Source organism: Sus scrofa, chromosome 11 (genome assembly GCF_000003025.6).
Source record: "Sus scrofa isolate TJ Tabasco breed Duroc chromosome 11, Sscrofa11.1, whole genome shotgun sequence".
Lineage (NCBI taxonomy): Eukaryota > Metazoa > Chordata > Mammalia > Artiodactyla > Suidae > Sus > Sus scrofa.
Genome location: NC_010453.5, coordinates 21,557,347 through 21,585,294, shown reverse-complemented (window position 1 = coordinate 21,585,294; position 27,948 = coordinate 21,557,347). Strand labels below are relative to the sequence as shown.

The 27,948-nt window shown below is 48.6% G+C and overlaps 1 protein-coding gene and 1 long non-coding RNA gene across 3 annotated transcripts in view; one reads left to right on the top strand and one right to left on the bottom strand.

Annotated features, from left to right (window-relative positions):
- Positions 1-27,948, top strand: part of LOC110255813 — a 115,489-nt gene that overhangs the window by 24,120 nt on the left and 63,421 nt on the right. For both annotated transcript variants that reach the window (XR_002336674.1, XR_002336673.1), the window contains one exon: positions 14,608-14,736. This is a non-coding gene — a long non-coding RNA (uncharacterized LOC110255813). The remainder of the gene's footprint in view (positions 1-14,607; positions 14,737-27,948) is intronic.
- Positions 22,994-27,948, bottom strand: part of SIAH3 (siah E3 ubiquitin protein ligase family member 3) — a 61,697-nt gene continuing 56,742 nt past the window's right edge. The window contains 2 exon segments of the mRNA XM_021065603.1: positions 22,994-23,816; positions 23,819-23,888. Of these exon segments, the coding sequence (XP_020921262.1) occupies positions 23,218-23,816; positions 23,819-23,888 (669 nt within the window). The 3' untranslated portion in view covers positions 22,994-23,217.

Sequence of the window (27,948 nt, the reverse complement as noted above, 5' to 3'; positions counted from 1 at the left end):
TTCAACTACTTCTGGCTCAGTCAGCCTCCTTGCTGTTGGACAGACATGCCAGGCACCGCTCCCCACCCTCACCCCCCACCCCAGGAGATGGTATGCTTTTTTCTTAATATGCTCATGAATAACCCCCCTGCTTCCTTCACCTTCTTGCTCAGATACCATTTTCCCAGTGATGCCCCAACACTCAATTTAACACTTGACCATCCCATCAGCACTGGTGTGTAATCTTAATTTTCCCATTGCATCTACTGCATTTTAGCTTAATGTACACATTGTTTAGTGCGCTTATGGGTCTTATCTTTTCCCAGCCAGAATGAAAGCTGGGCAGAGGTTTTTGTTCATTTTGGTCACTGAAGTTTTCCTAGTGCATAGATTATCTAATAAATTGGGAAGGCGGAAGGAAGGAAGAAGGGTGGGAGGAAGGGATAGAGGGAAGGAAGGAAGAAAAGAAAGGATGAAAGAAAGAAGGATTAGGAAGGAAGGCAAGAAGGAAGGAGGGAGGGAGGGAAGGAAGGAGGGAGGGAGGGAAGGAAGGAAAGAAGAAGGGAAGGAAGGAAGGAGGGGCGGAAGGAAGGAAGGCAAGAAAGAAGGATTAGGAAGGAAGAAAGGGAGGGAGGCTTCCGTTTTGTTAGAAGCTCTAAATATTAGATGGAGGTTGTTAAGCCGAAATCAATATAAGTCCACGTTGCATGGGGAAAGAGCACCAAATTACTTGTTGAGGAGGTATTTCTCACATGCCGATTGTTTCTGCTTGAGTTCTGCATGCGTGGTCTGCAGCGCCTGCTCAGATCGATTAAATGGCTTCCTGCCTAATCAACTCCCCATCAGTTACATGCCCCCTTCTCACCCGCCTGCCATATTGAACGGGGAATGGCTCCCTCTGGCTCCTTGTCAGGCTTTCAGGGCCATGGGTTTTGTGATATGAAATTCCAAGGGGGGGCGGAAGGTGACCGTACGCTCTAGAGGATCTCCTTCTTGGTGATCAAATGTCCCCACTGAGTGTCCCCTGGAAGCCAAGGCCTGTCTGGGGGATTGGATTATGTGAACCCCATGTGGACGCTTTTATCCCATCCCACCTGATCTAGGAGCCTCTGCCTGCGGTGAGGAGGTGGATCCAAAAAAGACGTGGATGGGTGGGAAGCTGTTACTGCGCATTGGCAATATCCTCGGTGTTAAGATCCAACAGCAGCACTGAGTGTTAGTGGGGGAAAGTCTGTGGCCATTGCCAGGCCCGTGATTTCCTGTAATACGGTCCTTATAGCTCTCCCACAGGTGGCATTAAAGGTGAGCTCATGCCATGGATACCTTCCAGCCATCAGTGACTCACTCTTTCAAGTGGGCTCCAAGTAGATCCATGTTGTCTTGGTTGATATTCTCATGGATTGAGTTCTCGAGTCTTCTGTGTGGTTCCAGAAGGCAGGGGCCACATGTGAAGGTGGTTCCTCTGGGTGAAAGTGATCCTGATGGTTTTACAACATGGTCACAAGTCCTTTGACACATCCCCCCATTGAGAGGTGGGGGTCTATGTCCCCTCCCTTGAATCTGGGCAGGCTCTGTGACTATAGTGTGAAGTGATGCCATGTGACTTCCAGGCTTAAGTCATTAAACGTGGAAACAGTCTGCAGCCCTGAGCCGCTGTGTAGTCTGGCTATCCTGAGACTGCCATGCTGGAGAGGCCACATGGAGATGCTCCAAAGGACGGTCCCAGCTGAACATCCTTAAGCCTTCCTGACCCAGGCACCAGATGTGAAGCCGAGAACCCCTCTTGGCGGTGGGTCCTCCAGACATCAGGGTGCCAAGAACCTTCTCCATTGTGCCCTTTCTGAATCCTGTTCTACAGAATCCTTGAGTATAATCACATGGATGTTTTATGCCACTAAGTTTCGGGGGAGTTTCACAGCAATACCTGCATAACAGAAACAACAGTATATGGGGAAAACAGCAGCTTTGGAGTCAGGAATAGTTAAGTTCAAATGCCAACTCCACGAGCTCTGTGACCTTGGACAGGGTCTAATGCAGCTTTAAAACGGGGAAACTATCACCTGTATTTCAGGTGGTTGTGAGGGTTAAATGAGGTAACATGTGTACAAGGCCAATCATGTATTAGCTTAAAAAAACTGAGTTTCCCTTTTCTTCCCTTCCCTTCCCTTCCCTTGGGGGAGTTGGAAGTGCAAGTTTATCCAGTGCATATTGTGGTCCCAGGTGGGTCATAATAAATGTGTTGAAGAAATGTCTACAGGCAGAAAGCAGAACCTGTACATGGCTTTATTGTGGGATAGGGGTATAATGAGGAGTAGTTCTAGCTCTAAGAATTAAAACTGATTTTTCAAAGTCAGATTCTGGCACTTGACTGCTGGGGATCCAATCCTGGTTCTGTTCCCTATTGGCTGTGTGACCTTAGCCAAGTTACTTAACCTCTCTGTGCCTGCATGTCTTACAAAAGGGGAGAAAAACAATCGCACCTACTTAAGAGGTTTGCTGTGACGCATACATACTATGCAAAAAGCACCCGTAACAGTGCCTAACTCATGGTAACACTGAAATGCTGCTCCTCAAAGTGTGGTCTGTGGACCAGGCACATCCGTGACAGCCATGAACTTATTAGAAATGCAGGAACCTCGAGCCCCAACCCAAACTGATCAGATCGGAGTCTGCTTTTTAACAAGGACCCGAGCTGATTCACATGCCTATTAAAACTCGAGAAGGGCGCTTTGGTAAGCTTTAGCTCTTATGATGGTATGGAGGAGAGTGGTCGTGCGTAGGGGAAACGTCTTCCTAAAAGTTGTGGACAGTGCCAGCTTGCAGGTTTCACTGGAATAAGACGACCTTGGGGATTAGGCCAAATGAAGGACGATGCCCAGGGCCTCCACACACCTGTCCAGCAGCATCTTCTCCCCTGCCCCACCCCCGCTATATGCCATCCTTCAGCCTGTCCTCTTGTCTTGCTTTCAGGCTAAGGCACACCTGCTGGGGGGGCTCCTGGCTTATTCCTGAGCCTGCTCCCTCTCTTCAGTTCAAGTGTGGCTCGTTGTCTAGTGCTCGTTCCAGGTAAAGGGAAATGGTGTCATCTGCTATATCCTCTGCCGTGAAATTTACTTTGCATTTGTCAGAGGAACCCTCTGTCACACTGTAAGTGCACCTGTAATTTTATCTCCAATCGACAACCCATGAAAATGTATTCTTTTGTGTAAAGCCTTAGACAGCTTCACAGTTAACACCCCTGCCACCCTTAGAAAAATAATGATCGTGGCCTATTGTGGACTGGGTTTTTTAGTAACACACACCTCCCTAACTACCTTGCATCGCTGTGGAGACAATTATTCGCACGGTTTTTTGGAATGAAGATAATCAGTCCCTGTAAAATTACCGCAAGCGGACATGTCATTAAAACATCATTAATGCTTTTTCTGAGTGTGTTGAATTGGATGCTTTTGAAAGCATATCATTCCATTATATTTCCGTTAATATCGTCCACTATTTTAATAGCCCTGGAATGTTTTAATACCTTTGTGTAGTGAATGTGAGAAGCAGCAATGTCGAGTGATTGAATGAGAGTAAATATCCTCTTTTGGGGGCAGTGTTTTGCACGGCTCTCGCTCACTCCTACGCTTCACTAACTCTACAGAACTCAGTGATTAAAGCAGCCTTACAGACAATGCTGGGAAAATAGGAAATCAGTGGATTTTGCATAGGGGTCCTTGGGCCCCTGTCTCATTTGACAGATAACTGTCCCCCAGGGCTGGGAATGTAGTTTCTTCAATGGCGTGGTGGTGGTTGGGGTCTTTCCCAGGAAGAGCAGGGGGGCTCCAGCCATCGAACAGCTCTCTGGACCTCGTGACCAAGTTCAGAACAGGGTGGGGACAGGGGCACCATCCACTGCAGCCCCTTCCTGCCCCATGGACTTCCCCTGCCCTCTTGCGCTCATAGCCATAGCCTCTCAAGACACTGCAGACTCCAGACCTGAAGGACATGAAGTGGGTTGGAACAAAAAGGGGAGAAAAAACAACAGCCTCCCAGAGGCACCTGTGCGCATGCTGCCTCCTCTCCCGCTGTGGTTTAACGCTTCAGTTGGGGGCAAAGAAAGCTACATGTCTTTATGTCCCCAAAAGGAGTCATTCAAATTTGCAAAGCCTCCAGCCCAGCCTGCAAGCGTCAGGTTTTCTGGACCAAACGATCACCCCCAGCACCAATGTTATTGTTTTAATATAATGAAAAATGCAGTGACATCAGGGGCTTACAATAGCCTCCATCACTCATCCTTTCAAACCCTGCAAGTGTATTTAGTAAAAGAATAGAGTAATCAGGGAGCACAAGGCAGGCTGCTCTTTTATTCAGGTTATTATGGAATCAGCAATGTTTACTTTCTTATTATAGTTTTCCAATTAGCGGGAAAGCAACGGCAATAGCCCGGCTCGGGGTCTCCTGGGAGATGCCTGAAATTTTACCATGCAACTTAAAGGCATAGAAGGAGTTATCAGGGCTGCGGACTGGTGCTAATCTTCCCTTTTCACCGAGGGATTAGGTGGAGGGTTGTGGATTTGCGGTTTTAATCAGAGAAGCTGCTGGAACTTTCATCATAGCCTCTGAATTACGCCCATGGCTCCTTCCCCGTTGATGGAACAGGTCTCTGGCTCCTTTTGTGCGCAGATCTAGGATTATAAGGGCTTTCTGGAATTGGCAGCCGTGTGGTCAGCTGTTCCCCCGCTCTGAGTCCCATGAACCTTTCTTCCATGCAGGCTCTGGACCCCTGGTCCCTTCATGAGTGTGGCTGAGGGCGAGGTACTTAGCCAGGCCCCTCCCCTGCTTCGGCAGCCCTGGCGACGCCCACCGCCTGTGCCCAGCGCCTTCCCTGGAAGGATGTGTCTACTCATCTGTAAATAGACCCTTGCCTCTTTAGAAACAAACAAACGAAAACAGTATGTGAGATACCTGGTAATAAGAATATTTTCATTTTAGAAAATGGTGACAGGGAGTTCCCACTGTGGCTCAGCAGTAACCCGACTAAGTATCCATGAGGATGTGTGTTGGATTCCTGGCCTCTCTCGGTCCTTGCCTTGAGCTATGGTGTAGGTGGCAGATGTGCCTTGGCACTGGCCTGGCTGTGGCTGTGGCTGTGGCAGCAGCTACAGCTTCAATTATACCCCTAGCCTGAGAAGGCCCTTATGCTGCAGGTGTGTCCCTAAAAAGTCAAAAAAAGAAAAAGAAAAAATGTTGACAATACAGAATATAACGTAAACCACCATATAGCCCACTCCCCCTGCAAGGCACTCATTTTTAGCTCTTTAGTGATGGTTTTCATATACACGTATTCAGTTACTTTCCTCACTGGAGATGGGGCCATGAGCTTTTGCTCATGCCATTGACAATTTTTCTACAGGGTTGTTTTACAGCAGCTGTCCAATTTTCCCCACACCACTTGCAAAAGAGACTCTTTTCTCCATTGCATGTTCTTGCCTCCTTTGTCAGAGTTTAGTTGACGGTAGGTGTGTGGTTTTATTTCTGGGCTCCAAGAGCATCTGTCTTTGAGGTCATGCTTTGCCAATAAAGTACCAAGCCTTATGCTCAGCACACAGTAAATAGTGAGTCAATGCCTGTGTGGCAGAGGCAGTAATGACCCTCCAAAATCTGTTCTCTCCTTTTTGTTTTTGTCTTTTTAGGACCGCACCCATGGCACATGGCAGTGCCCGGGCTAGGGGCTGAATGGGAGCTGGAGCTGCCAGCCTACACCACAGCCATAGCAACCCCAGATCTGAGCCACGTCTGTAACCTAAACCACAGCTCACAGGCAATGCTGGATCCTTAACCCACTGAGCGAGGTCAGGGATGGAACCCGAGTCCTCATGGATGCAAGTCAGATTCATTTCCTCTGAGCTACATCGGGAGCTCCCTGTCTCTCCCTCTCGCATTCACCATGGCTGCCATCTCCCCTGCGCCCCACCCGCTTTGAGTGTTAACAGTGGGTGCTCCTTCTCCCTCTCCTTTCCCTCTGGTGCCCTCCTCCCACACGGGGCAGAGAAGTAGGACAACTTGATGCCACATTCTTGCTTTCCCTCTAATCTAGGCTCTCAAGATGTTCCTGCCTTGCCATATATGCTGGTCCACCCGTCTTGGCTCTGACTTATACAAGAAGGATGAGGCTTGTGTGCAAGCAGAGTCAACATTGACTTTGGATCAAAGCTGGGCTGGAGGTGCAGAGCACACACCATGTCCACGTGCTCTGTGCAGAGGAGGATACAGAGGAAAAGGAGGCAGTCCTGGCTCAGGGACACCCATTAGGGGAGCGGCATGTAATCACGGAACGGTGGTTGGAGGAAGGATGAACCAGGTCCTTGAATGGGTCTAAGTAAAGTGTTCAGGGGAGTGAGGGACCTGGGGGCTGGCAGGTTTCACTGAGGGGTCACTCTTGCACGGATGCTTGCAGGAGGGATAGGCAGTTCAGATCGAGGGAACAGAATAAGCCGAGGACCAGAGGACTAAACACACCCCAGTGTCTGAAGCATAGACTGAGTGGAGGGACACAGCCTGAAAAGTGGTATCGACCCCCGGGCGAGAGCTTTGCACGCCATGCTCAAGAGTTAGACTTGCCTCTTAAGACAGTGGGGAGGTTTTTTTTTTGTCTTTTTTTTTTTTTTTGTCTTTTGTTGTTGTTGTTGCTATTTCTTGGGCCGCTCCCGCGGCATATGGAGGTTCCCAGGCTAGGGGTTGAATCAGAGCTGTAGCCACCGGCCTACGCCAGAGCCACAGCAACGCGGGATCCGAGCCGCGTCTGCAGCCTACACCACAGCTCACGGCAACGCCGGATCGTTAACCCACTGAGCAAGGGCAGGGACCGAACCCGCAACCTCATGGTTCCTAGTCGGATTCGTTAACCACTGCGCCACGACGGGAACTCCCAGTGGGGAGGTTTTGAAGGAGGACAGTGACACAGTCTGACGTGCTACGTAAGAGTCACCTTTCTTTTCTCCATTCTTTTCCTTCTTCCTTCCCCGGCCACAGGTGTGGCATGTGGAGGTTCGAATCGGAGCTACAGCTGCTGGCCTACACCATAGTCATGGCAATGCAGGATCCAAGCCACATCTGTAACCTACACCACAACTCATGGCAACACTGGATCCTTAACCCACTGAGCAAGGCCAGGGATCAAACCTGCATCCTCATGGATATTAGTCAGATTCGTTTCCAATAGCCACAATGGGAACTCCAGGTTCACCTTTCTGATCAAAGGAGGACTGGAGAGGCAAGAAGTTGGCGTGCAGTGGGGTAGGGGATGGATGCAAATTTTAGTAGCTAAGTAAGCAATTGCAACAGAGCAGTGGGCCTGGAAAGGAAAGATTAGATAAGTGTTTATCAATCCTGCTTGAAATGAAGCCTGTGAGTAATCTAACCTACTCCCATAATTACAGAAATTATACCACACTAAGTGTAGCATAAAGCAGAAACACCGGGAAGACATTTATACTCAAATAACATGCATCTCAATATGAAGTAGTCAGATATTTTCATCCGTACTAAAATCACTGTGAAGTGCCAACAGCAAATACAGCATCCTGTAAAGGGGAGCTCTTTCCATGGCGATTTGCACACCTTGAGTGCTACTGCCCTTCGTGATATGATTTTCTGAGATGCAGGACAGTTCTTGGAGGGAACCAATGTAAGGAAGAACCGAGGGGTACCAAGGGGGACCGAAAAAGCCAGAGGAGAATAAGGAAGGTGTTAAGATGCTTCTGGGTTTCTAGTCTAGGAAACCGAGAAGAGAGCGCTGCCTTGCCAGAGGTGGGGGAACCCAAGGATGGAAGGTTCCATGGGGATGTGCCTGTAGGTAGAGGAAGCCCATCTGCCTTGACTTTGGGTAAAGCTGAGTTTGAGACGCAGAGTGGCCCTCTCTGTGCGGGGCTCGGAAATTGCCCGGAAATCCATGAGCGCCCACGACACCAGTTTGGCAGAGAGTTTGAGTAAAAGAAGAGGCCCCTGAATGTGGCAAGAAAGTGGTCATTTGTGATGCGAGGGATGAAGCTAGAACACAGGTAAAGGAAGGCATTCGAGGTTAAGGGAGTCAAAGCAGCAGGTTTTAAGGGTCCACCTAAGCAAGGAGTGGGAAACTCAGATACCGTGTGTGTGTGTGTGTGTGTGTGTGTGTGTGTGTGTGTGTGTGTGTGTGTGTGTTATGGGGTGGATGGGGACAGGAGGTAGGGATAGAGAAGGTAAATTACAATTCATACAATGTGAGTTTATTAAGAACTTGGAGGAGTTCTCGTCGTGGTGCAGCGGTTAACTAATCTGACTAGGAACCATGAGGTTGCGGGTTCCAGCCCTGCCCTTGCTCAGTGGGTTAATGATCTGGCATTGCCGTGAGCTGTGGTGTAGGTTGCAGACGCGGCTCAGATCCAGCATTGCTGTGGCTCTGGCGTAGGCCGGTGGCTGCAGCTCCGATTCAACCCCTAGCCTGGGACCTCCATATGCCGCGGGAGCAGCCCAAGAAATACCAAAAAAAACAAAAAAGACAAAAAAAAAAAAAAAAAAAAAAAAAAAAAAAACACTTGGAGAATTATACCCAAGACATTTTATAGAATTTGTTGAACTAATATCAATGTCAAGGGTTTTTGTTTGTTTGTTTGTTTTTTCCTTAAGAGATTTAAAATACCTCTGGAGTTCCCGTCGTGGCGCAGTGGTTAACGAATGCGACTAGGAACCATGAGTTGTGGGTTCGATCCCTGGCCTTGCTCAGTGGGTTAAGGATCCAGCATTGCTGTGAGCTATGGTGTAGGTTGCAGACATGGCTCGGATCCCACGTTGTTGTGACTCTGGCATAGGCCGGTGGCTACAGCTCCTATTCGACCCCTAGCCTGGGAATCTCCATATGCCATGGTAGCAGCCCTAGAAAAGGCAAAAAGACGAAAAAAATTTTAAAAAAAGATTTAAAAGACGTCTGCTCCAGTGTTCCTGGTACACAACATTACTGCTTTATTACTGTCAGTTGAATCTAGGTGACCAGTCTTCTAGTAAAACAGAGGTAACCCAATTAAAGCACACACTGGCAATTTAATTATTGCTTTCTAATGACCAGGCCGAAGGATCTCCTGGAATTGGTGGAAGATTCTATTGGGCTAAGTCTCCTTGAGGAGGCAGTGAGCAGATCAGAGAGGTTTTTCCTTGTGGATAAGGACAAAGAAAAATGTGATATATATATATTTTTAAAAGGCCACCTGCCTGGTCCCAGGACAGAAACCCATGTAGGTTTTCCTCATGAGATGAGAATACATAGAGGCTGATCAGTGAGTTGATTCGAAGGCAGCACAGCCCCTCAGTCCCTCCCAGAAATTTTCATCTAATTCCATTTTACACCTGCTGGGCTTCTCACCTGGCTTTTCTCCTATTCACCCAATTGTTTACTACAACTGAATCAAGCTGACGGTTTGATGATAAACTCCGGGCGAGGCGAGTTTGCAAATCTGGTGTCTTTTCCCCCTAAAACGGTTTTCATTGATTCCGAGAGTTGTTGAAACAGCAATGGGTTTACAATCCCCAGCCGGGGACCAAGAGGCTCATTGGAGCAGGTGGGTGAGAACTCGCTCTCTCTTTGTACAGAGATGGCCTAGACGTCTTCACAGCCTCCTCTCCGGCCCCAGCTCAGGAAGCATAAATGGGTTGGGGGATGGGGCGTGGATCGAAAGGAAGTATTTTGTGCATTTCAAAGCTACCGAACAAAATAGATCCTTCAGAGTGGTTTTTGCTTTGCTGCGGCCACCTCGTCCTGGGCACAGAAGCTCCTCCTCTTCCTTAACCTGTGTCTGGAGCCTTTTTGCGTTTCCCCGTCACTAGCAGAAAATAGGATTTCTCACCTACAGATGGGGAAGAGAGAGGAGGCTAGCCAGAACATTAGGTAGAAATTACTTGTCAAGTTTGATCAATTCAGAGGAAATCCAAATCCCCTTTGAAAAGGCACAGTTGCCATTTCAAAGATCAGCAGGGGTGTCCTTATAGAGCCATTGTTTGGCTAAATTGTCTGCATATGCCACGTGTTTGCTAAATGAATGATACATTTGCATCTAAATGGTGCATAAATAATTTGATTCTGCTCCAGACTGGGTCATAAACAAGCCCCCTCCCTACTGTTGGACGTGTGAGGGAGGGGGGCAAGCGTGGACGCCTCCCTTATGGCTTGGAGCGTGCTGTTATTCGACAAGGCACAGGGGAAGGAGGACACGAATCTATTAAGGAGAAACCAGTCTCCGTTATGCGCTGAGATTGGAGCGAACTGGCAGAGAAATCGCTCACAATGTTTGGCCTCCGGCTCTCTGGGCAAAAATTTAAAAAAAAAAAAAGAAAAGAAATCAGGAATCAGCATTGCTGCCACTGTAGCAAATCTGCTTTGTGTGTTGGGGGACAGTGTGAGGCGTTAATTACCATCTGCGAGCTGCTTCTGGTGAGAGCGTTAAGTACCTGTGCCTCCCATTCAGCCCCTGAGTATTTATAGCGCACAGGTGAATGCGGGCCCCTGATCTCTGCTCCAGCTGATGCTCTGAGGTCTTTAGCTACCAGGTGGACACAGCCAGGTATTCAGATCACACAGATCTGTCCCGCCACGTCCAAGCTGATGAGTTCCAGTTTTTCATTTGGAAGGCAAGGAACTTAACGATGGCATTGCCAGTTGCCAGTTTCCATTCTGCCGTTATGTCGTGCCTGTTATGTCAAAACTGTGACTTTTTATGGCCTGCTTTCAGGAGATTTGTGACGTTCCATTCTTTTAAAGGTTCCAAAGGGATCGTATACCTTGATTTAAGAAAGCTCAATATATTAAACCCAGCTGCACATGAAAAAAATATAGGAGGATGGTTATTCACTTTGCAAAAGGATTCGCAATGGGATTCTTTAAGTTGTAAATATTATATGTGGCACTTAGCTCGTGATTTAGGTCATTGTTTCCGGAGTAGGTCTATTGGCAACATGCAGTCTATTTAAAAGATTTTGGTGCTTCTAACTTCAGGTTATTCACCCCTTGCTTCCCAGCCTGCACCAGCCTAGGGACAATCCAGACCTCAGGGGATAATCTCAGTGGCAGCTGCTTCTAATCCCTGGTTTTGTTCCTTGAGCCCTAAGCCTCATTCTTTACTATGACAGGTAGTGCAAGCTGGCTTGTGTAGTGCAGATTTCAATCCCTTTTAGTCTGCTTTCCGGAGCTAGAGAGTCTGAAATTTAAGACCTATTCTGCCCAGTTTCCCTGGCATTTAAGACTCATATGATTTAGGGATTTGATCTTCTGGCAAGCACAGTGGCAGAGATATTTGGCTCTTGTAAGGGAGGAAAAATACTTTCGCTCTAGCCTTCTGAGTTCTTGGCTGAGATCCCTGTGATAAAACACAGATTGACGAGAGAAAAACAAACTGGTAATTAACATGTACATCTCATGTATACAAGGGAGACACCCAGGAAAAACAAGTAACTCAAAGAGGTGGCTTAGAATTCAGGCTTAAATACCATCTTAATAAGGATGGGGGAGGGGGATGTAGGCCTCTTAGCAGGGGGAGGGGGAATGTTGATTTTTAGGAAAGATGAATGAGCCCTTAGAAGAAACATGGGAGGGCTGATAATTTGTGATGAAGTCTCTTTGAATGGGTGCCGACTTCTGGTCTCCTCTTTCTGTGATGGGTCCATCTTCCCTAGTTGATGAATCTCCCAGGGAGGGGATTTATGACAACCAAGCTCCTTCGGAGGAGCTGTCTCTGGGCAGGTAAGGGGAGTTCAGAGAAAGACTTTCCTTGTATTTGGTGTTTTCCGAGGGCCTAGGGCTCAAAATATTCAGTGCACCAACTCGGCCTATTTGGGGGTGGCATGTCCTGAACTCCTTCAGTCCCATTGTGGGGGGGCCTTTGCTCCTCTGAGGCAGATGTGCAGAGTTTCTGATGCTAGTATCTGGTCCCCTAGCATGAAGGTGTTGAGAAGTGGAAGTCAACAGAGCAGTATTTCTGCTGGAAGAATTCTGTGTTGTAGATGGGTATCTTCTCTGGCTGTACGACTGTACGACTCTCTGACCAACCTGTGAACTGCCGCATATATTTTCTGCTTAAATGAGCCAGTTGATTTGTCGTCCATAACTAAAAATCTTGACTGATATACTCTGCCTTTCCCATGTGTCCTGGGTCATTTACGCTCAGGGCTGGGGTGTACAGCTGTGCAGGTAGTGCACTGCACAACTCCCAAGGGCATGGTTCATGTTGACTGAACACCTTTTCCTTATGAACTGTTATGGTTCTTGTCAGTATCTAAGCTCTGCTGCTCCCACTGCTTTAGTGTGGGCCTCGCTCTGCAGCTTGGACTATAGCCACCCAAGTGCGAAGGGGGGATTTTCTAAAGAGATGACAACTCTTTCAGCACACACGACCTTCTTCAAAGGATTAAAACTCTTTCAGGCTATTGGTTCTTCTGTCCAGACATTTAGAACAAAAATTTCCAGGGGCTGGGTGTATTAATCATGTGTTATATTTCTCTATTTTATGATGTTTTGACTTCTTGGGGCCTTGAAGACCTGGGAGAGGGACAGCCCTTTCTACGTTTAGAGAGATAATTTCTTGAGAGAGCAAACAACTTGCCTGAGAGTGTGCCTTTGACATGCCCACTAAGCAATTCTGCCTCCACACCCCTACCCTCTGCTTTCGCCACTTGTCCTAAATCACCGGAGGACCAAATAAGAGGCCACTGAGATGATTCAGGTACCCAACCCTAAACCTGCTCAGTGCCTCACCCCTTCCCTCTCAGATAAAACACATTAAGTGCTTTTGCTCAGGGTGACTTCCCCTCACTCCTGCCTCCTGATCAACCCTGGGCTTCCTTGTGTGGTTGTGTGTGGCATGGTGGACCTCCTCCCATTGGGAATGATAAGTAATAAACTTCTCTTTCAAAGGCAGTTGTACCTGTGTCCATCACTTTATCATAGCTGATTAAAATAAATCCTGGGCATCTTAAAACACTGGGAAAGAAGCATTTGAGCAGCACTACAAAGTAGCATATTCTAAAGTCATTACTGCTTATGACGACCAGGATTTCCCAAGATGCAGCCCTTGTATTTTGACTGTCTTCTGTCTCAGGGAAGAATTATTTGAAGAATTCCCCGTCAGTACACGCCCCCTCATTGTGATAAGCCTGGTGTTATGGATAGGTCACTGACCATCAGACTTAAAGTCCTCTTCATTGGTTATTTCAGAGAACCTAGGAGCTATCACAGGTAAGGCCTCTCTGTGGCCTACTAGAATTTGTAGCTCTTCTAGAATTTTGGCAGAGAATACATAGATGAAAATTCTAACGGGACTCTAATTTCATTCTTATATCTGGAAGAAAACTCAAAACACCTGTATGGTTTATAGTTACTCGACCAAACCCTTTGGAATTTCGGAGTGATAGGGGGCCATAGGAATTGCCTAGTCTAGATATTTCCTCTGTTGCTCTCCTTATTATTCAGTGCTTCTTCATCCAACCCTCTTCCCATTGAATGAAGCCCTTCTGCCATTTCCAACATCTGATCAGCCCGCTGCGTCCGTGTGAAAGTTCATTGCTGTGTGTTTGAGTGCAGGCGTGACAAACTATAGCCCGTTGGACACATCCAGTCTGTTGCCTGCTTTTGTCAATAAAGTTTTATTGGGACACAGTCACATTTATTCATGTGGTGTCTAAGGCTGCTTTCACACCACAGCACAATTAAGTAGCTGCAGTAGAGGGCATATGGGCTATAAAGATGAATTTATTATCTGGCCCTTTACGGAAAGAGTGGGCCAACCTTTGTCTGAGCAGCTAGAATAGGCTGGGGTCTTGGACGTTATTTACAAGTTCCTTGGGAACAACCGCAAGTTCTTCCTCTATGAAGCTTTTATTTTATTTTATTTTGCTGTTTAGGGCCATACCTGTGGCTTGTAGAAGTTCCCAGATTAGGGGTTGAAACATTGGAGCTGCAGCTGCTGGCCTACACTGCAGCCACAGCCATGCCGCCAGATCCAAGCCACATCTGTGAGCTACACTATAGCTCAAGCAATGCTGGATCCTTAACCCCCTGAGCGAGGCGGGGCTCAAACCCGAATCCTCATGGATACTAGTTGGGTTCCTAACCCGCTAAGCCACAATGGGAACTCCCTGAAGCACTCTTTTTAATAGCACATGAAGACCTGGGACTCTTTCAACATTGCCATGGCTTTGCTCTGCCAAGTGCCCCTGAGACTCTGAGATCTAAAGCCATCCTGGCCTGGTTAGAAGTGGAAGCTAATCCGGCCTGCTGGTGCCACCCCGAGAACAGTCATCACGGATGTGGCAGTGGGGCCGAGGGAAACAACCTCATCAGCCCTGTGGCCAGAAGGAAGTGGCCCCACACTTGGGCCCCCAGATTAGGGGCAGAATTAGCAAGGGGGGCTTGCTGCATAGAGTAACCTGCACCCCCAATAACTCAAATGGCCTCTTTCCTCCTAGGTTGCAGATTTAGCAAATAAAAAATGTTCATTCTGCTAAACAGGCCTGTTCTCTACCATCTCCCTTTAGAGCCCATTTCCCAACTAAGCTTTGACCTCAGGTCTGGGTGCCTCACTAGACCGGTCCCGTGATGATGGTTTTCCTGATTCTCCTTTTTTATAGAACACCTTTCCTGGGTTGGTGAAGGAGCAGATCTGAATGTTGAAAGGATGGACCCAGACTTTCAGAAGACCTGCCTCGAGTTTTGCCAGCTGGCTCAAAGTCATTGTCTGCAGGGAGCAGGACCCTAAGGTAGGTGGTAGGCTTGCCCTTTGAATGATCTGGAAGCATTTTGATGTATGGGGGGCTTGATTTCCTGTTTGCTTGTGCTTTGTTTTTTAAATCTGTGATTGCCAGAATTATGTGTCAAGTCGGATAGAAAGATCAAGAAGTGTGTGTCTCGGTGTATTAACCAAAATTGATTTGGAACCTAGGAAGAGGCAGAAAAAGGCAAGATTCATTTACTCCCTGGATGGGTGGTAATCCATGCCCCCAACTTGGATCCTTAATAGATGCTTTCCCATCGGCCCCCTCAGAGAGGAGGGGCGGGCGTGTACAGAGTGTATCTATCTCTAGGCTAACAAGAAACTAGTTCAGTGATTTCCTCTCTCGCCCCATAGGCAGGGCTTACATGAGGCTTAGCTCTGAGCCGCAGCTGAAAGTGGCCTGATAATTCACATCCCCCATGGAGGGCCCTGAAATGCTGACCCCTGTTCAGGCATCCTGGGGAGATTTGCAGGATAAATAAATGCCTTCCTGGGGATTTGCGAGGTAACTCCCCACCAGGGCTGGGGACAGAGATTTCAATATGAATTATCATCCCAGCCTGGGGGGATTTATAAGATGAGCCCCTCCTGTGCTCATGGGGAAGATTAATACAGTCTGCGCCAGGCTGCCTGGATGGTCACTGTGTGACACTCGGCACTGGGGACCCTCCCATGCTGGCTTCCGTGGGGCCAGCCCTGGTCATGACTCCAGCATCCTGCCTGCCCAGCCTTCACTTGGGTCTCTGTCCCGGCCACTGCCGCCCTCCACCTCCGCCCCCAGATGACAGGAGACTAGAGTTCCCTCTACAGCTTGGTTGCTGGAAGCCCTACCTAGTTCCCCCCGGGCTCCTTCTTGGAATCCACGTACCCCTTTCCTGCTTCTCCATTGGAAGATAACTGCGTCACTTCCGGTCACTCCCTTTCCCGCCTTCCTCCTCTGGCAGAAGGACCAGCTCACTTCTTCAGGTGACTTTATCTGCCCCTCTGTTTTCTGTGGCCCCTGTTACCACCAGTGTGCTCAGCTCTGGGTTTGAGAAGCTAATCATCAGCCCCATCCTGCCAGCAGACTCCTTGGCGGGAGAATGTGAAAAATCTGAATCCTAAGAGTTCCCCTTGTGACTCAGCTGGTTAAAAACCAGACATTGTGTGTCCGTGAGGATGCAGGTTTGATCCCTGGCCTCACTCAGTGGGTTAAGGATCCAGCATTGCTGCCTGCTGTGGCATAGGTCACAGAGGCAGCTCAGATCCCACCGGGCTGTGGCTGTGGCATAGCCAGCAGCTGCAGCTCTGATTTAACCCCTGCCTGGGAACCTCCATGTGCCGAATTTCAGGTGGGTAAGTTTCCCCTTTCTTTCAGTGCCGTCTCTCTCTAGCACTCAGTGACCTTACCGTGTATCTTTGGGGGTATTTTGAGGGCAAGGGCAAATATCCGGGATGCCAGGAGGTACAGAACTGTCCCAAGAGAGGCCTGAAGAGTAACCTGGCTCATGAATATTCATGCAGGTCCCATGGTCAGTTTTGATCACTCAGATCAATTCAAGGCGCTCTCTATAAGCCTTTGTGAGAGCAGGAAACAGGTTCTGGGAATAAGGACACAGGAAGAAGATAGAGGTTAAGATGAATTGACAGGCAATAGGATTAAAATTCTTGCTCAATCCTGATCTTGCGAGTAACTAACCGTGGCCTGAAATTAAAGAATTAAACCATGAAGGCTCTCTTGACAAGTGATCTGATAGGCCCAGAAGTAAATTTCAGGGTCACCGTTGTCAGGCATTGGGAGGGGAGAGCTGAGATAAGGGGCGCTGGGAAGAAGGGGTGGGCAGTGGAGGCCTGGATCTTTGCAACCCACCAAGGGAGGCTTTGGTTCCTCTTTTCAGAGTAGTATCTGATACTGGAATAACACTGGGGGCAATAAGCCGGCAGGGCTTTTATTCACCTGCAGTAGTACCTTCTTCCTTATGTCCAATTATGACTTTAAATATGGAGGCAAAAATGAAAAGGGGTGGAAGATAATGAAACAGAAGTCAAATGTGGCAGCAGGTGAATTTCTGATAGATGGCACTTTCCCGTATAGCATTTCATTCCTATTCCCCTGTGTTGCACAGTGACCTGTGAAGAAGAAAAAAACCACCACCACCATCAAAAAACAACTCCAGTGGGTTCAAGGAAACAATATCAAATGCAGTTTAATGACATTTTTCATGGGAGACAGGGTAGAGAAAAAGTAGCATTCTAAGTCAGCGTCTGCTTGTCTTTAACATCATAAGAAAGCCTAGAAAATTATATATACATCCATTCAGGTCAAGCAAAATGATTCTCGATTTCCTTTCTCCTTCTCTCATCTCAACACCCTAAACAAAGGTTAAAAGGGGGAGGGGGTGTTTATAGTCTAGTACTCAAGGTCAACTCGTTCCATACAATATTGGGAAAGACAAACTCGAACCCATGTAGGTCACCCACATGTCATGTGATTGGTGGAAAAATAAATGCTTATGTACAATAGATTTCTTGGATCTCTTTTCAGTGAAGTTTTTCTTGGCTGGCCATTTTCCAAGTTAACCCAGTGGCGAGCTTGCCAATTCTTAAAGGAGATGCTCAGAACAAAGAATCGGAAGGTTTAACCATCTATGAGCAGACCCTACTCTTGCTACTGTTTGTAGCCGAACTGGACTCTAAGAACAATTCTTTGATGTCTGGGCCACAGTCCTTCCCTTTCCACCAGAAAAGGCATCCAAGTGGAAGCTCCAACAAGCCTCATGTCTTTCCCTTGCATGGAAGCCACTGGGATCAGAATAACTGATTCACTATTGACCTTGGAGTTCCACCTGCCTCAAGGCACTCAGCCTGGAGTTTCCCATGACTTCTATCCTAGTGCGAACCACACCCTTAGTTGGGGAAAAGGATTGGTCTGGGTAGGCTAAGGATTGTGAGCTGAGTCCTTGTTGGTTTGCAGTGAAGTAGCCAGATTAGTGCTGGGCTCTGCTCTTCCTGTGACATCCCCTGACCCCTTTTGTTTTCTGTCCCTCAGCTTTGCGCTATGTGAGGGTCCAGTTCTTGTGGCCATACATCATATGCAACGTTTGTAACCACTGCCCACTTTGTCCTTCTCCGATGCTTGGATATTCCAATCTCTAATTTCAAAGTAAATCCAGCCTCTAATTTCAATCTCTCATCCAATCCAATCTCTAATTTCAAAGTAAAAAAATTTCTTTTTAGGTTCAGCTTAGGTCTCTATGTAGAGGGAAGAAAGATGACCTATAAGAACAAGCCATGGGAGATGATGATTTTGTAGCTTTTGGTCTTTGGGGATTGGGATTGCCAGTAGGCTGGTTTTGTGGAGCTATAATTTTTCCGTGAAATTCATAAGATAGAACTTCCCACACTAACAGTAACAGGGAAGGGTCTGGAATAGGGCAGGGAATGCCCTCGAAGCTGCTTAGAAGCCCCAGACTTGCTTCTCTAAAACAGTTTGCATTTTCCCAATATTTTACTGTTTCTCTGGCTTGGCTATCACCTCTGTCCCTGTCACTGTGGCCACCAGGATCCTATTTCTTCTTCCAAAGTTCCCTCTCCCCTATGCTGTGCGAATTAGAATTTTCCAGGCAATGGTGTGCTGGTAAATGTTTAACAACTAGTTCTCGAAGTGGGAAGAACTTTCTTATAGCATTGCCAATTCCTGTGGTGTAAACACTGCCACCACGGCCCACTTCAAGCTTAACAGTCTCAAGCTTTGATGTCGCCAAACATGGTGTTGGTAGCACATCATTATATGGTATTTTCGCCACACACATATGACAGAGGTAAATAAACCCAAGAGCATAGAAAATAAGTGGAGTGAAATAATTAGGAAGTGATGAATTTTGAGTATTTATCACCTTGCTTTTAATATAACTTATTTAAGTGTAAATTTGTATAATTTAATTTTTAATAGTGACTGTGCTTAACAGTCAGTTTGTAAAATGCCTAAAACATTTAACAACCATCATACAAACCAGTTCTAGCATACTACCCAGTCTTGGGAAAAGAGGAAGCAGAGGGAGAATTGAAAGGGTACCTTTACTACTAAATTTAGTACTAAAAGGCTATGCCGTTCAGACTTTATGGCTGGTCCTTCTGAGCCCTGAGTCCATAAATTCCTAGAAATAACATAGGTGGTGTTTCTCCGAAGTCTGGACTTTGGAGCAGGGCATGCTGAATTCCAGACACAACTTTACCATTTGCTCGCTATGCAACCTTAAACAGTGTCTAACCCCTCTTAGCTTAAGTTCTCATGGGTGAAATAATAGTACCTGTTCATAAAATTGTTATGGGGATTAAATGACCTAATATGCTCAAAGTCCTTACCCTTCCCCCCCACCAGGTCAGATAGTAAACTCTCAATAAGTGGTGGCTGTGATTAGTATTATTGTTATTAACCTGGTCCATTTCTAAAATGTCCACAGTAGCCACCAGTAGTTGTGAGATCTATCCCAAGTGCAAGTTCATTCAGAGAAGGAGAACTGAAGGCAGCCTTTCTTTGCATGGCCTCACCTCCATTTCTGCCCAGACCATTCCTGCAGGCTTAGCCTTAAAGGCAGGAATGTCCTCCCCCCACCCCCCCCAACCCCTGCCACACACACACTTCCTGCCTGAAGTTCAAATGTTAGTAACTCACTTGCTGCTGTTAAGGGCTGCTCTCTCTTTAGGTCTACTTTTTTTTTTTTTTTTTTTTTTTGGTCTTTTTGGGGCCACACCCGCAGCATATGGAGGTTCCCAGGCTAAGGGGCTAATCGGAGCTGTAGCCTCCAACCTACACCACAGCCACAGCAACGCAGGATCCAAGCCATGCCTGCAACCTACACCACAGCTCATGGCAGTGCCAGATCCTTAACCCATTGAATGAAGCCAGGGATCGAACCCAAAACTCCATGGTTCCTAGTCAGATTTGTTTCTGCTGCGCCAAAACAGGAACTTCTACTTTTTAAATGCAACTGTAATTGGCTGTCCGAACCCATGGGTTCCAACTGCACTACGCTACCTTACGTAAGGGAATTGAGCATCTGTGGATTTGGGTATCTGCTGTCGGAGGTGGAGGTGGGGCGGGGATAACTCTGACCCAGTCTCCTGCAGATACTGAGGCTGACTGTGCTCCTTAGAGAGTGAGCATGAAATCAGCATCCGGGTGTGCAAGAGGCAGTCAGATCCCTGGATTCCGCACTGAGCAGATCCTGGGAATCTAAAAACAAGGACCCGCAGTGAGTGACAGGGTACAGAAAGGGGCCTGAGGCCACTGAAGGCCCCACTGCTTGGTTTCCCCTCCACCCAAGGCCTGCCTCCAGGTTGACCAGTTCTTCAAGCTGAGATGCCTCTAAAGGCAAAGCCACTTCAGACCCTCTCTTCCTAAGGCTCCCCCAGGTGCCCCGAACCAAGTTCCAGTGGGTCCTCAGGCCACGGTCTGTTGATAAGGCAGGAATACGCTGACTCCTTTGGGTCTGCCTTCCTATGACAGGAACATTTGCAGGCGGTGGGCCAGGCTCAAGTCGTGGTCCCAGCCACTTGGTGTATGACCTTGGGAAGGTCATTTCACATCTCCGAATTTCTATTTTTTTCGTATATTGAGGATGCTGATAAGGATTCACCCGAGACTCAAATGGGGGAGCCCTTTGTGGCTCTAAAGGTCAACACAGCACTTTATGGGTACCACATTCTAACCCCTATTCATGTAGTTTGCTCCTTTTGCTTCAATTCTTGCCACGAGGCTATAGAGAGGAGAGCCTTCCGGGGAGCACCCTGGATGGATGGAAATAACACATTTGTGCTCTTTATTCTAAACATTTTGAGACTACCAGTCCCCAGTTGAGATCACTTATTCAAAATACAGTCTTGTGTGCACTAATAATAACCTGAAGTCCTTCTCCGTTTGGCTCACGAAAGTTGGCACAACAAGAAGGCCAAGGTGGTGATACTGGAAGGAGCCCTAAGGTCCTATGGGCAGTAATTATGTTCTTTTCTTTTTTTTTTTTTTTGTCTTTTGTCTTTTTTTTAGGACTTCACCAATGGCATATGGAGGTTCCCAGGCTAGGGGTCAAATCGGAGCTGTAGCTTGCCAGCCTATACCACAGCCATAGCAACTCAGAATCCGAGCCATGTCTGCGACCTACACCACAGCTCATGGCAATGCCAGCTCCTTTACCCACTGAGTGAGGCCAGGGATCAGAACTGCATCCTCATGGATGCTAGTCAGATTCGTTTCCACTGAGCCACGATGGGAACTCCAATTATGTTCTTATTGTGGTTTTGTTTGGTTGTTTATCTGGGGCACCTGTCAGGCCACATAGATGTTTTCGAGGCGCTTGAGTATCGGGAACCAGGGACTGAATTTGGCTTCTGGAGGTATCAGACTTAGAGCCAAGGTCTTAGGTCCTGGGAAAGGGTCTGGGGATAAAGGAGCCAGTGAGCCAGTTTCTCCCTATACGGGCCAACCAACCTCGGTCAGTTCCTGGGCTGTCAGTTTGGTTCTGGGTGGGGCTGGGGGGAGCTTGTCCCTGTCGGATGTTTTGACAGTGCAAAGAGAGGTAAAATGTTACTATTCTCTCCTTGGGACCGTGAACCTGACATTTGCTTCAATTGATGACAAGATGTTTATTGGCCCCCTGAGGGCTCTCACAGAACAAAACCTTGGCTCCAGGGTTTCAGCCATCACCGTGTAACCGGAGGGGGCATTTCAGCCATCACCGTGTAACCGGAGGGGGCTGTAATGAAATCTTTCGTCATCCGGGACTGCCCTACTGGAGCTGGAGCTGGGGACCAGGGGCGGGCAGCGCAGGTGGCAGCAGGATTACCCAGTTGTTGGGGGAAGGGCGTTGCGTTTCAGGATCAATGATTTTTGGCAGAGGAAAGATCGCTGATGGCCAGCGAGGGCAAGCTGCCTGAAACTATTCACTGGGAGGCCTGCCAGGATCCAGCTGAGATGGCCGAGGTGAGGGAACAAGGCTGAGAGCAACGAGGGTTGGCGAAAGGCCCACGAGTGAGTGTTGTGTGCGGCTGGGGGGGCCGTGCTTGTGCTGCGACTGGGGAGTGGCCAAGGGCAAAAGGAAAAGGATGAAAAAGGAGGGGGAAGAGAGCCTACTGGGAGGGCTCACAGGTGTAGCGCTTCCATCAGAAGAGCCAGTGTGACTGAACATGCTTACTTTCTTCCAAAAGACGAGACTTCCACGAGGAGAGGCTGGCACGTTGTTGTGACAGGCGAGGGAGAGAAGGCCGTCTGCGTGTCGGCCATGTGGAGTTTCATGGCCTTTGGTGTCGTTCTGCAACAGCGTGCAGAATGCATGCCTGATGTGCTGGCATCTGCGCTGAAGACGGCCTCAGAACCTTTTAGAAGGAAAAGAGACAGGACCCTCCCAGGTGTGTGAGAGACGGGGCCAGCCCTCTAGGTCAGAGAACCTGGGTGCACCCTCCGCGATCTTGTATCTGATGCTGCATCATGGTTCTAGTTTATCACCTGTCAAAGCACAGAGGGCTCTTTGCCTGACCCACAAGTGCTCCACCCTAGGGAGAGGCTTGATGGACTTTATAACTTGCTAATGAAACTCTCTCAGGAGAGAATTCCCTCCCAGAGGTGGGAAATGGAGGTATCCTTTGCTTTGGGCGCTGCTTCTCATCCCCTGCATCCTGCCCGTCCTTTTCCGGGACTTGCTTAATGAAAGGCAAAGAAGTTTTCAAGAAAGCACCAAACCCTAGAGGACTTTGATTTCAGAGGCAGGAAAAGATGGCCCAGCCTGAGAGCAAGGGCATGGCAGCCACCTGAAAGAGGGTTCAACTTCTGCCCAGTCCCTGGGCCCTAGGATCAACCCAGGGCATCAACCCAGGGATCAACCCAGGATCAGCCCAGGAACATCAAGTGATGGCTTCTCCAGCCCGGTGCCCTGGCTTTCAGAGGAGACACCATCTCCTTGTTTCCAGGCAGCGAGGCCCCAGAGGTTCCTGGGAAGGTGGCCCAGTCGTGTCTGAAATACATCTCTTTGAGTTGGCCAGGTCCCCTTCTCTAATCTGCTGTCTGCACACATTTCCAAGTTAGCTGACTCTGAAATAGATTAAAGAGAGAAGGAAGAAATGACTGGATCCTAAGCCGGGTGACTTTTGCTCATTTTAGAAGCAGAGCAGAAGGGCACTGGGGATGGCAAGAAATCACCATTCTGATTAAATCTGGTTAAAAACGTCCTATAAAACTAAACCAACAAATCAGGACCAACATCACACCAGGATCTTGAATCACAGGATGTTTACATAATATAATGCCCATGGCAGACAAATACCTAATACCAGAAAGTACCTGAGACAAAAAAAAAAAAAAAAAAAAAAAAAAAGGAAGGAAGGAGGGAGAAGAATAGAGAGGAGGAGCCTGGAGTCCTCTGTTTGGAGACCCGAGGGTGTAGGCGGCGGTCCCCGATCTCCCGTGGCTGCGCATGAGCGTCCGGCAGCCTCTGCTTCATGTCTCAGCTTCCGAGGAGCAGACATCCGTTGCCGCTGTGATGGCAATTCCGATGGCAAGGCTGCCGTTGTCGGAGAAGAGCTGGGCCAGCGAGGTGTTGAGGACCAGGCAGTCCCCGTCGGTGATCACTGAGTCCACACACTCCAGGACAGACCGCGGGGTGGCCTCCCATTTGAGACGCCGATGGTTTCTGTTGAGTTCCAGGCGATAGGTGAAGCAGTCGGCCTGGGTGGGAGTCCCGATCAGCATCATGGTGGCAAAGAACTGGGGGTGCCCTGCGTGCCTCTCCTGTTTCCGAAGCACCAGCAGAAAGTGATGGCCGAGGCAGGAGTGCATGATGATCCAGTCGGCGGGCGCCGGCAGGTGCATGTCCGTGGCCAGAAAGACGATCTCGGCTCCCTGAAGGATGTCCACCCTGTGTATCTGCCGCAGGTGGGGCACCACCACCTCCAGGTGGCCTTCCCACTGGCAGGAGAACAAGGGGCACATGCAGGGCGTCACCTGGGCGCCATGCAGCCCTGCCTCCTGGTGGTGGAGGTGGTGGGGATGGGCGTGGTGGCGGACGTGATGGTGGGGGCGGTGGTGGCGGTGGTGGGGGGGAGGTGGTGAGGGGGGAAGCTGCCTGGCTCTGGGGCGCTCTGAGTGACGGCCCGGCGGCTGGACACATACTGTAGGAGACAGAGAAGGATGTTAGTGGCCTGGAGATCAGTCTCTCAGCCTGGCTGAAACTCCCCTTGCTATCAGAGTATGGAAAGCAGGCTCCCCAAGACAGGCGCAGAAAGCTTTATTTGTCAAAAAATGAGAACTGCCAGATGGTTTTCCAAAATGGCAGCACCGTTTACCATTCCCATCAGCCAGATAAGAGGGTTCTGGTTTCTCCACGTCCTTGCCAACACTTGCTATTATCGGTTTTGACAAATATTTGTATGAGACAGAATTCATTGTTTTGAATGTTTTGCTAAACCTAGATGCTGAAACATTGGAAGTCGTCTCCATGTCGTTTCATTTCAGGACAATCTAAATTTATTCAATTGAAAATAGAAGCTTGGGAGTTCCTGCTGTGGCTCAGTGGGTTAAGAACCTGACTGCACTGGCTTAGGTTGCAGCTGCTGTTCAGATTCAACCCCTGGCCTCGGAACGTCTATCTACCATGGAAGTTAAAAATTTATGCCGCCATAAAATTCAAAAAAGGGCAGCTCTTCAAAAGATTTCTCCCGTAGGAAGAGATTATCCAAACATACGAGTATATTAAAAACAAACAAACAAACAAACAAAAACCTTAAAAAGAATAAGGGATATGGTGAATGCCTTGGGTGGTTGAGATTTTGAAAACTCAGTCTAAGAAAACTCAATATTTACACCTTTCTGATTCTTTAATAGGATACTCAAACAAATAGGCATTTTTCATCTTTGAATAACTCCTCTTTCTGATGGTCATTAGTCATAAAGAACAAAAAATCAATTTATTTGTTTTTTGCTTTAATGATGCTATTGATATTTTTGTGCAGGTACTGGAGGTCAATGGATTTTCCCTCTATTTTAGCATTACTATTGCATTTAGAACAAGTTTTGATAGATACCCATTTGTCCTTCCTGTGCTGTCAGGGGTTGAAGGATCTGGGGTGCCCTTTTCCTGGCTCCTAAGACAACTATGGGACACAGAGCTGATTGTGTGCAGCTGGACCACAGTCCCCAGGGAGGGAGCCTCACCTGTGACTCATGGGACTTTGCCCCATCAGACACACTCCTTCCTGCTGGCGGCTCCCTGTTCCAGAATAACCTGCCAGGGGCTCAGCACCAGGCAGCTTCCAACCTGGACACCCTTGACCTTTTGGTCCTCATGATAACATGCCCACAAATGCCCTCAAGGCTCTAGGAGCTGTGGCGACACCTTCCGATCAAGTATCAATAAACGTTTATTGCGCACTGCCATGACCCGAACCCGGTCGGGGCTAGAGGTCAGGCTCTGAGCAACCTAAACACAGCATTTCTCAGTGTAGTTGGTATAGACATTAGCACGAGTCTAATTACTTATGATTTATGGCAAGATCCTCCCTGTGGCACGAGGACTATGATTCCTATTTTTCGATTGAAGAAACAGGCTTCAGGAGTAATATGCTCAAGGCTACAAAGCGAGGGAGTTAAAGGCTGGGATTCATCTTCACACCTCCCGACTCTGAACCCAGCAGCCCCCGGCCCCTAACCATCCCAGCTCCCTCTTCCATCCCTGAGTTCTCTTTTTCTTTATTTAGCCTGTAGGATCTTCACTTAGGATTCAGGCTGTGCAGGGGAGGTGACCGCTTTGCAGGGTGCTCCAGGAGTGAGGCACTCACATGCCCGCTCTTCTGGGCTGCCCTCAGGCAGAGAGTGTGCCTTCTCCCCTCGCTCTCGGAGCCCCCTCTGGACCGTGGTGCCTCTGGGCACTTGCCTTCCTGGCTTGGTTCCTTCCCAGTGTCTAGAGGATCAGGGTGATGGGTGGTGGTCTGTCTTTCACTGACCATTGTTGTGGCCAGAGTCTGCATCTCCTGGGGCCCCTCCTGGCTGAGCGGAGGCCTGGTCAGCTTCCCTTTCTTCAGGGTGCTCAGGGACATCCCCCACACCAGAGGCAAGTGGGGGCCCCGCTAGCTCGGCTCTGCAGTTGTTGGCTTCCACTCTCCCCGATGCTGGGGAACCAGCCGACCTGGAGGGGGAGCTACTCCCTCCCCATAGCTCCTACATGGCGGCTACTGGCTGGTCACCCATCCTGCACACCCACTGAGCTCACCTGTCCCCAGGAACGGGCTGTGTTCCCGAATCCTGCTAGTGATGAGTCAGACTCAACCACAAACACGGGGAAGGGAATTAATCAGTATGTGTTAGGCACTGTGGAAAATAGGTATTTTGGGTGTTATTATTTCATTTAATTTTTCACCAAAAAGATCAATTTTCTTATTTAAAGAAGAGCTAAATCTGGCTTCGTTCCTACCTGCTTGCTGGTGGCTGAAACCATTTAATCAGTGGGTGAAGGAGGGGACAGGTTCCTCCCATCCCTTGGGATTGTAGGAGAAGCCCAGGCTCACACACTCCATCAGCCAGGTATGAGGGCCTCTCCCAGGTCCTTTCAACAGTCTTAGGCCCGGCAGAAGCTCAGCATTCTGTTTCGATCAAGAGGACTGGTGTAGGCTTCTCATGGAAAGCCCCAAACGCCGTCCCCTCTCCCAGTCTCTGAGAAGCCCCTTCTCTTTCTTAGCTCATAACAGTCATGAGAGGAACATGTTTTGTGTGTCTTATAGATGAAGAAACTGACACAGAGAGGTTGAGTCACTTGCCCGGGGTCACACAGCATTAAAAGGGTACAATTGGGAATGAAGCCAGATCAGTTAAACGTGATACAGATCATAGCCTGGGAAGATCACAGACTAAATGTCAGCCGGCTTCGGTCTGTTCCGTTGTTCACTTGTCTTGCAGCCTTGATTAAGCAGTTTCTCCATTAGCAAAATATTTATGTCGAAGGGTTATGAGGAGATCAAATGAAACAATGCCTGTCAAAGAGCTTTAATAACCACATCGAGTGTTCCATCAATATGGCATGTCCATTTAGACATGGTTTGGGACAAAGCGTGGCGGTGGCTTTCTCTTCACTCCATGGCTGTCTGTCTCTGTCCTGGTCAGCTGACCCTCACACCTGGGTGGCACCCTGGGCTGAGCCCAGGCCCCCATAAGGCCTTGGAGACCTGAATCAAGCACTTGGCCTGGGGCTGCTTCACCAACATGGATACATGAGGACAGAACGTCCTGAAATTCCTATCTCGAAATGGTCCTGAGGCTAGTTATTCTCTGCACGCCCTTCTCCAGATCCACAGTCCATACTCTCCGTCCTGTTCTGTGCAGCTAGTGTCAGAGATGGGAATGAAAGGAGGGAGGGGCGGGCAAGAAACACCTTGACCCTCCTCTTTCTTCCCGCCCTCCAATCGCCTGCCAGGGCCTCCCATTGGCCAAACCCAATCAGAGATGCACCAGAAGGAAGCCCAGAAGGAGCATTCAAAAGGGTTGGCTCCCTTGGAGATGGTGCTTCTCCAGTGAGGCTCATGCGTGCAGAGAGAATGTCTACCTGTGTACAAACATCTCAGTTCCCTCCTTGCTGTTGTTCGCTGATCCTACTAGGTTGGGCTTCTGGGCTGAGTTTTGATGAGGCTGATGGGCGGAGGCCAAGAGGGTTAATATATGTCTGCGATCATTCAGCCATTGGACAAAAATATACACACCCCCTGACATGTGCACTGCCTCGGCCCGGGCTGAGAATACTTCTCATCTCCATAGCTCATTGTGAATACGTGTAACACAGCACAATGCAGAAATGTGGGCTGCAGTAGGGGCTCTGAGCACACAAAGTGGGGGGCCATAGGTACCTATTGTCAGTGCGAAGTGACATCTACCCTGGGTGAAGCAGGAAGGGCGAATGCTTTAGCAAAATAGGCAAAAGGTGTGCCACGGGAGTGGACAACAAGAGCTGGATCCAAAAGAAAGTGAGATGTTTAAGAAATGAGAAGTTCCATGGGAATTCCCACTGTGGCTCAGCGGCAATGCACCCCTACTAGTATCTATGAAGACTCAGGTTCAGTCTCTGGGTCTCGCTCAGTGGGTTAAGGATCTGGTGTTGCTGTGAGCTGTTGTGTAGGTTGCAGATGCAGCTCAGATCTGGCTTTGCTCTGGCTGTGGTGTAGGCTGGCAGGTGCGGCTCCCATTGGA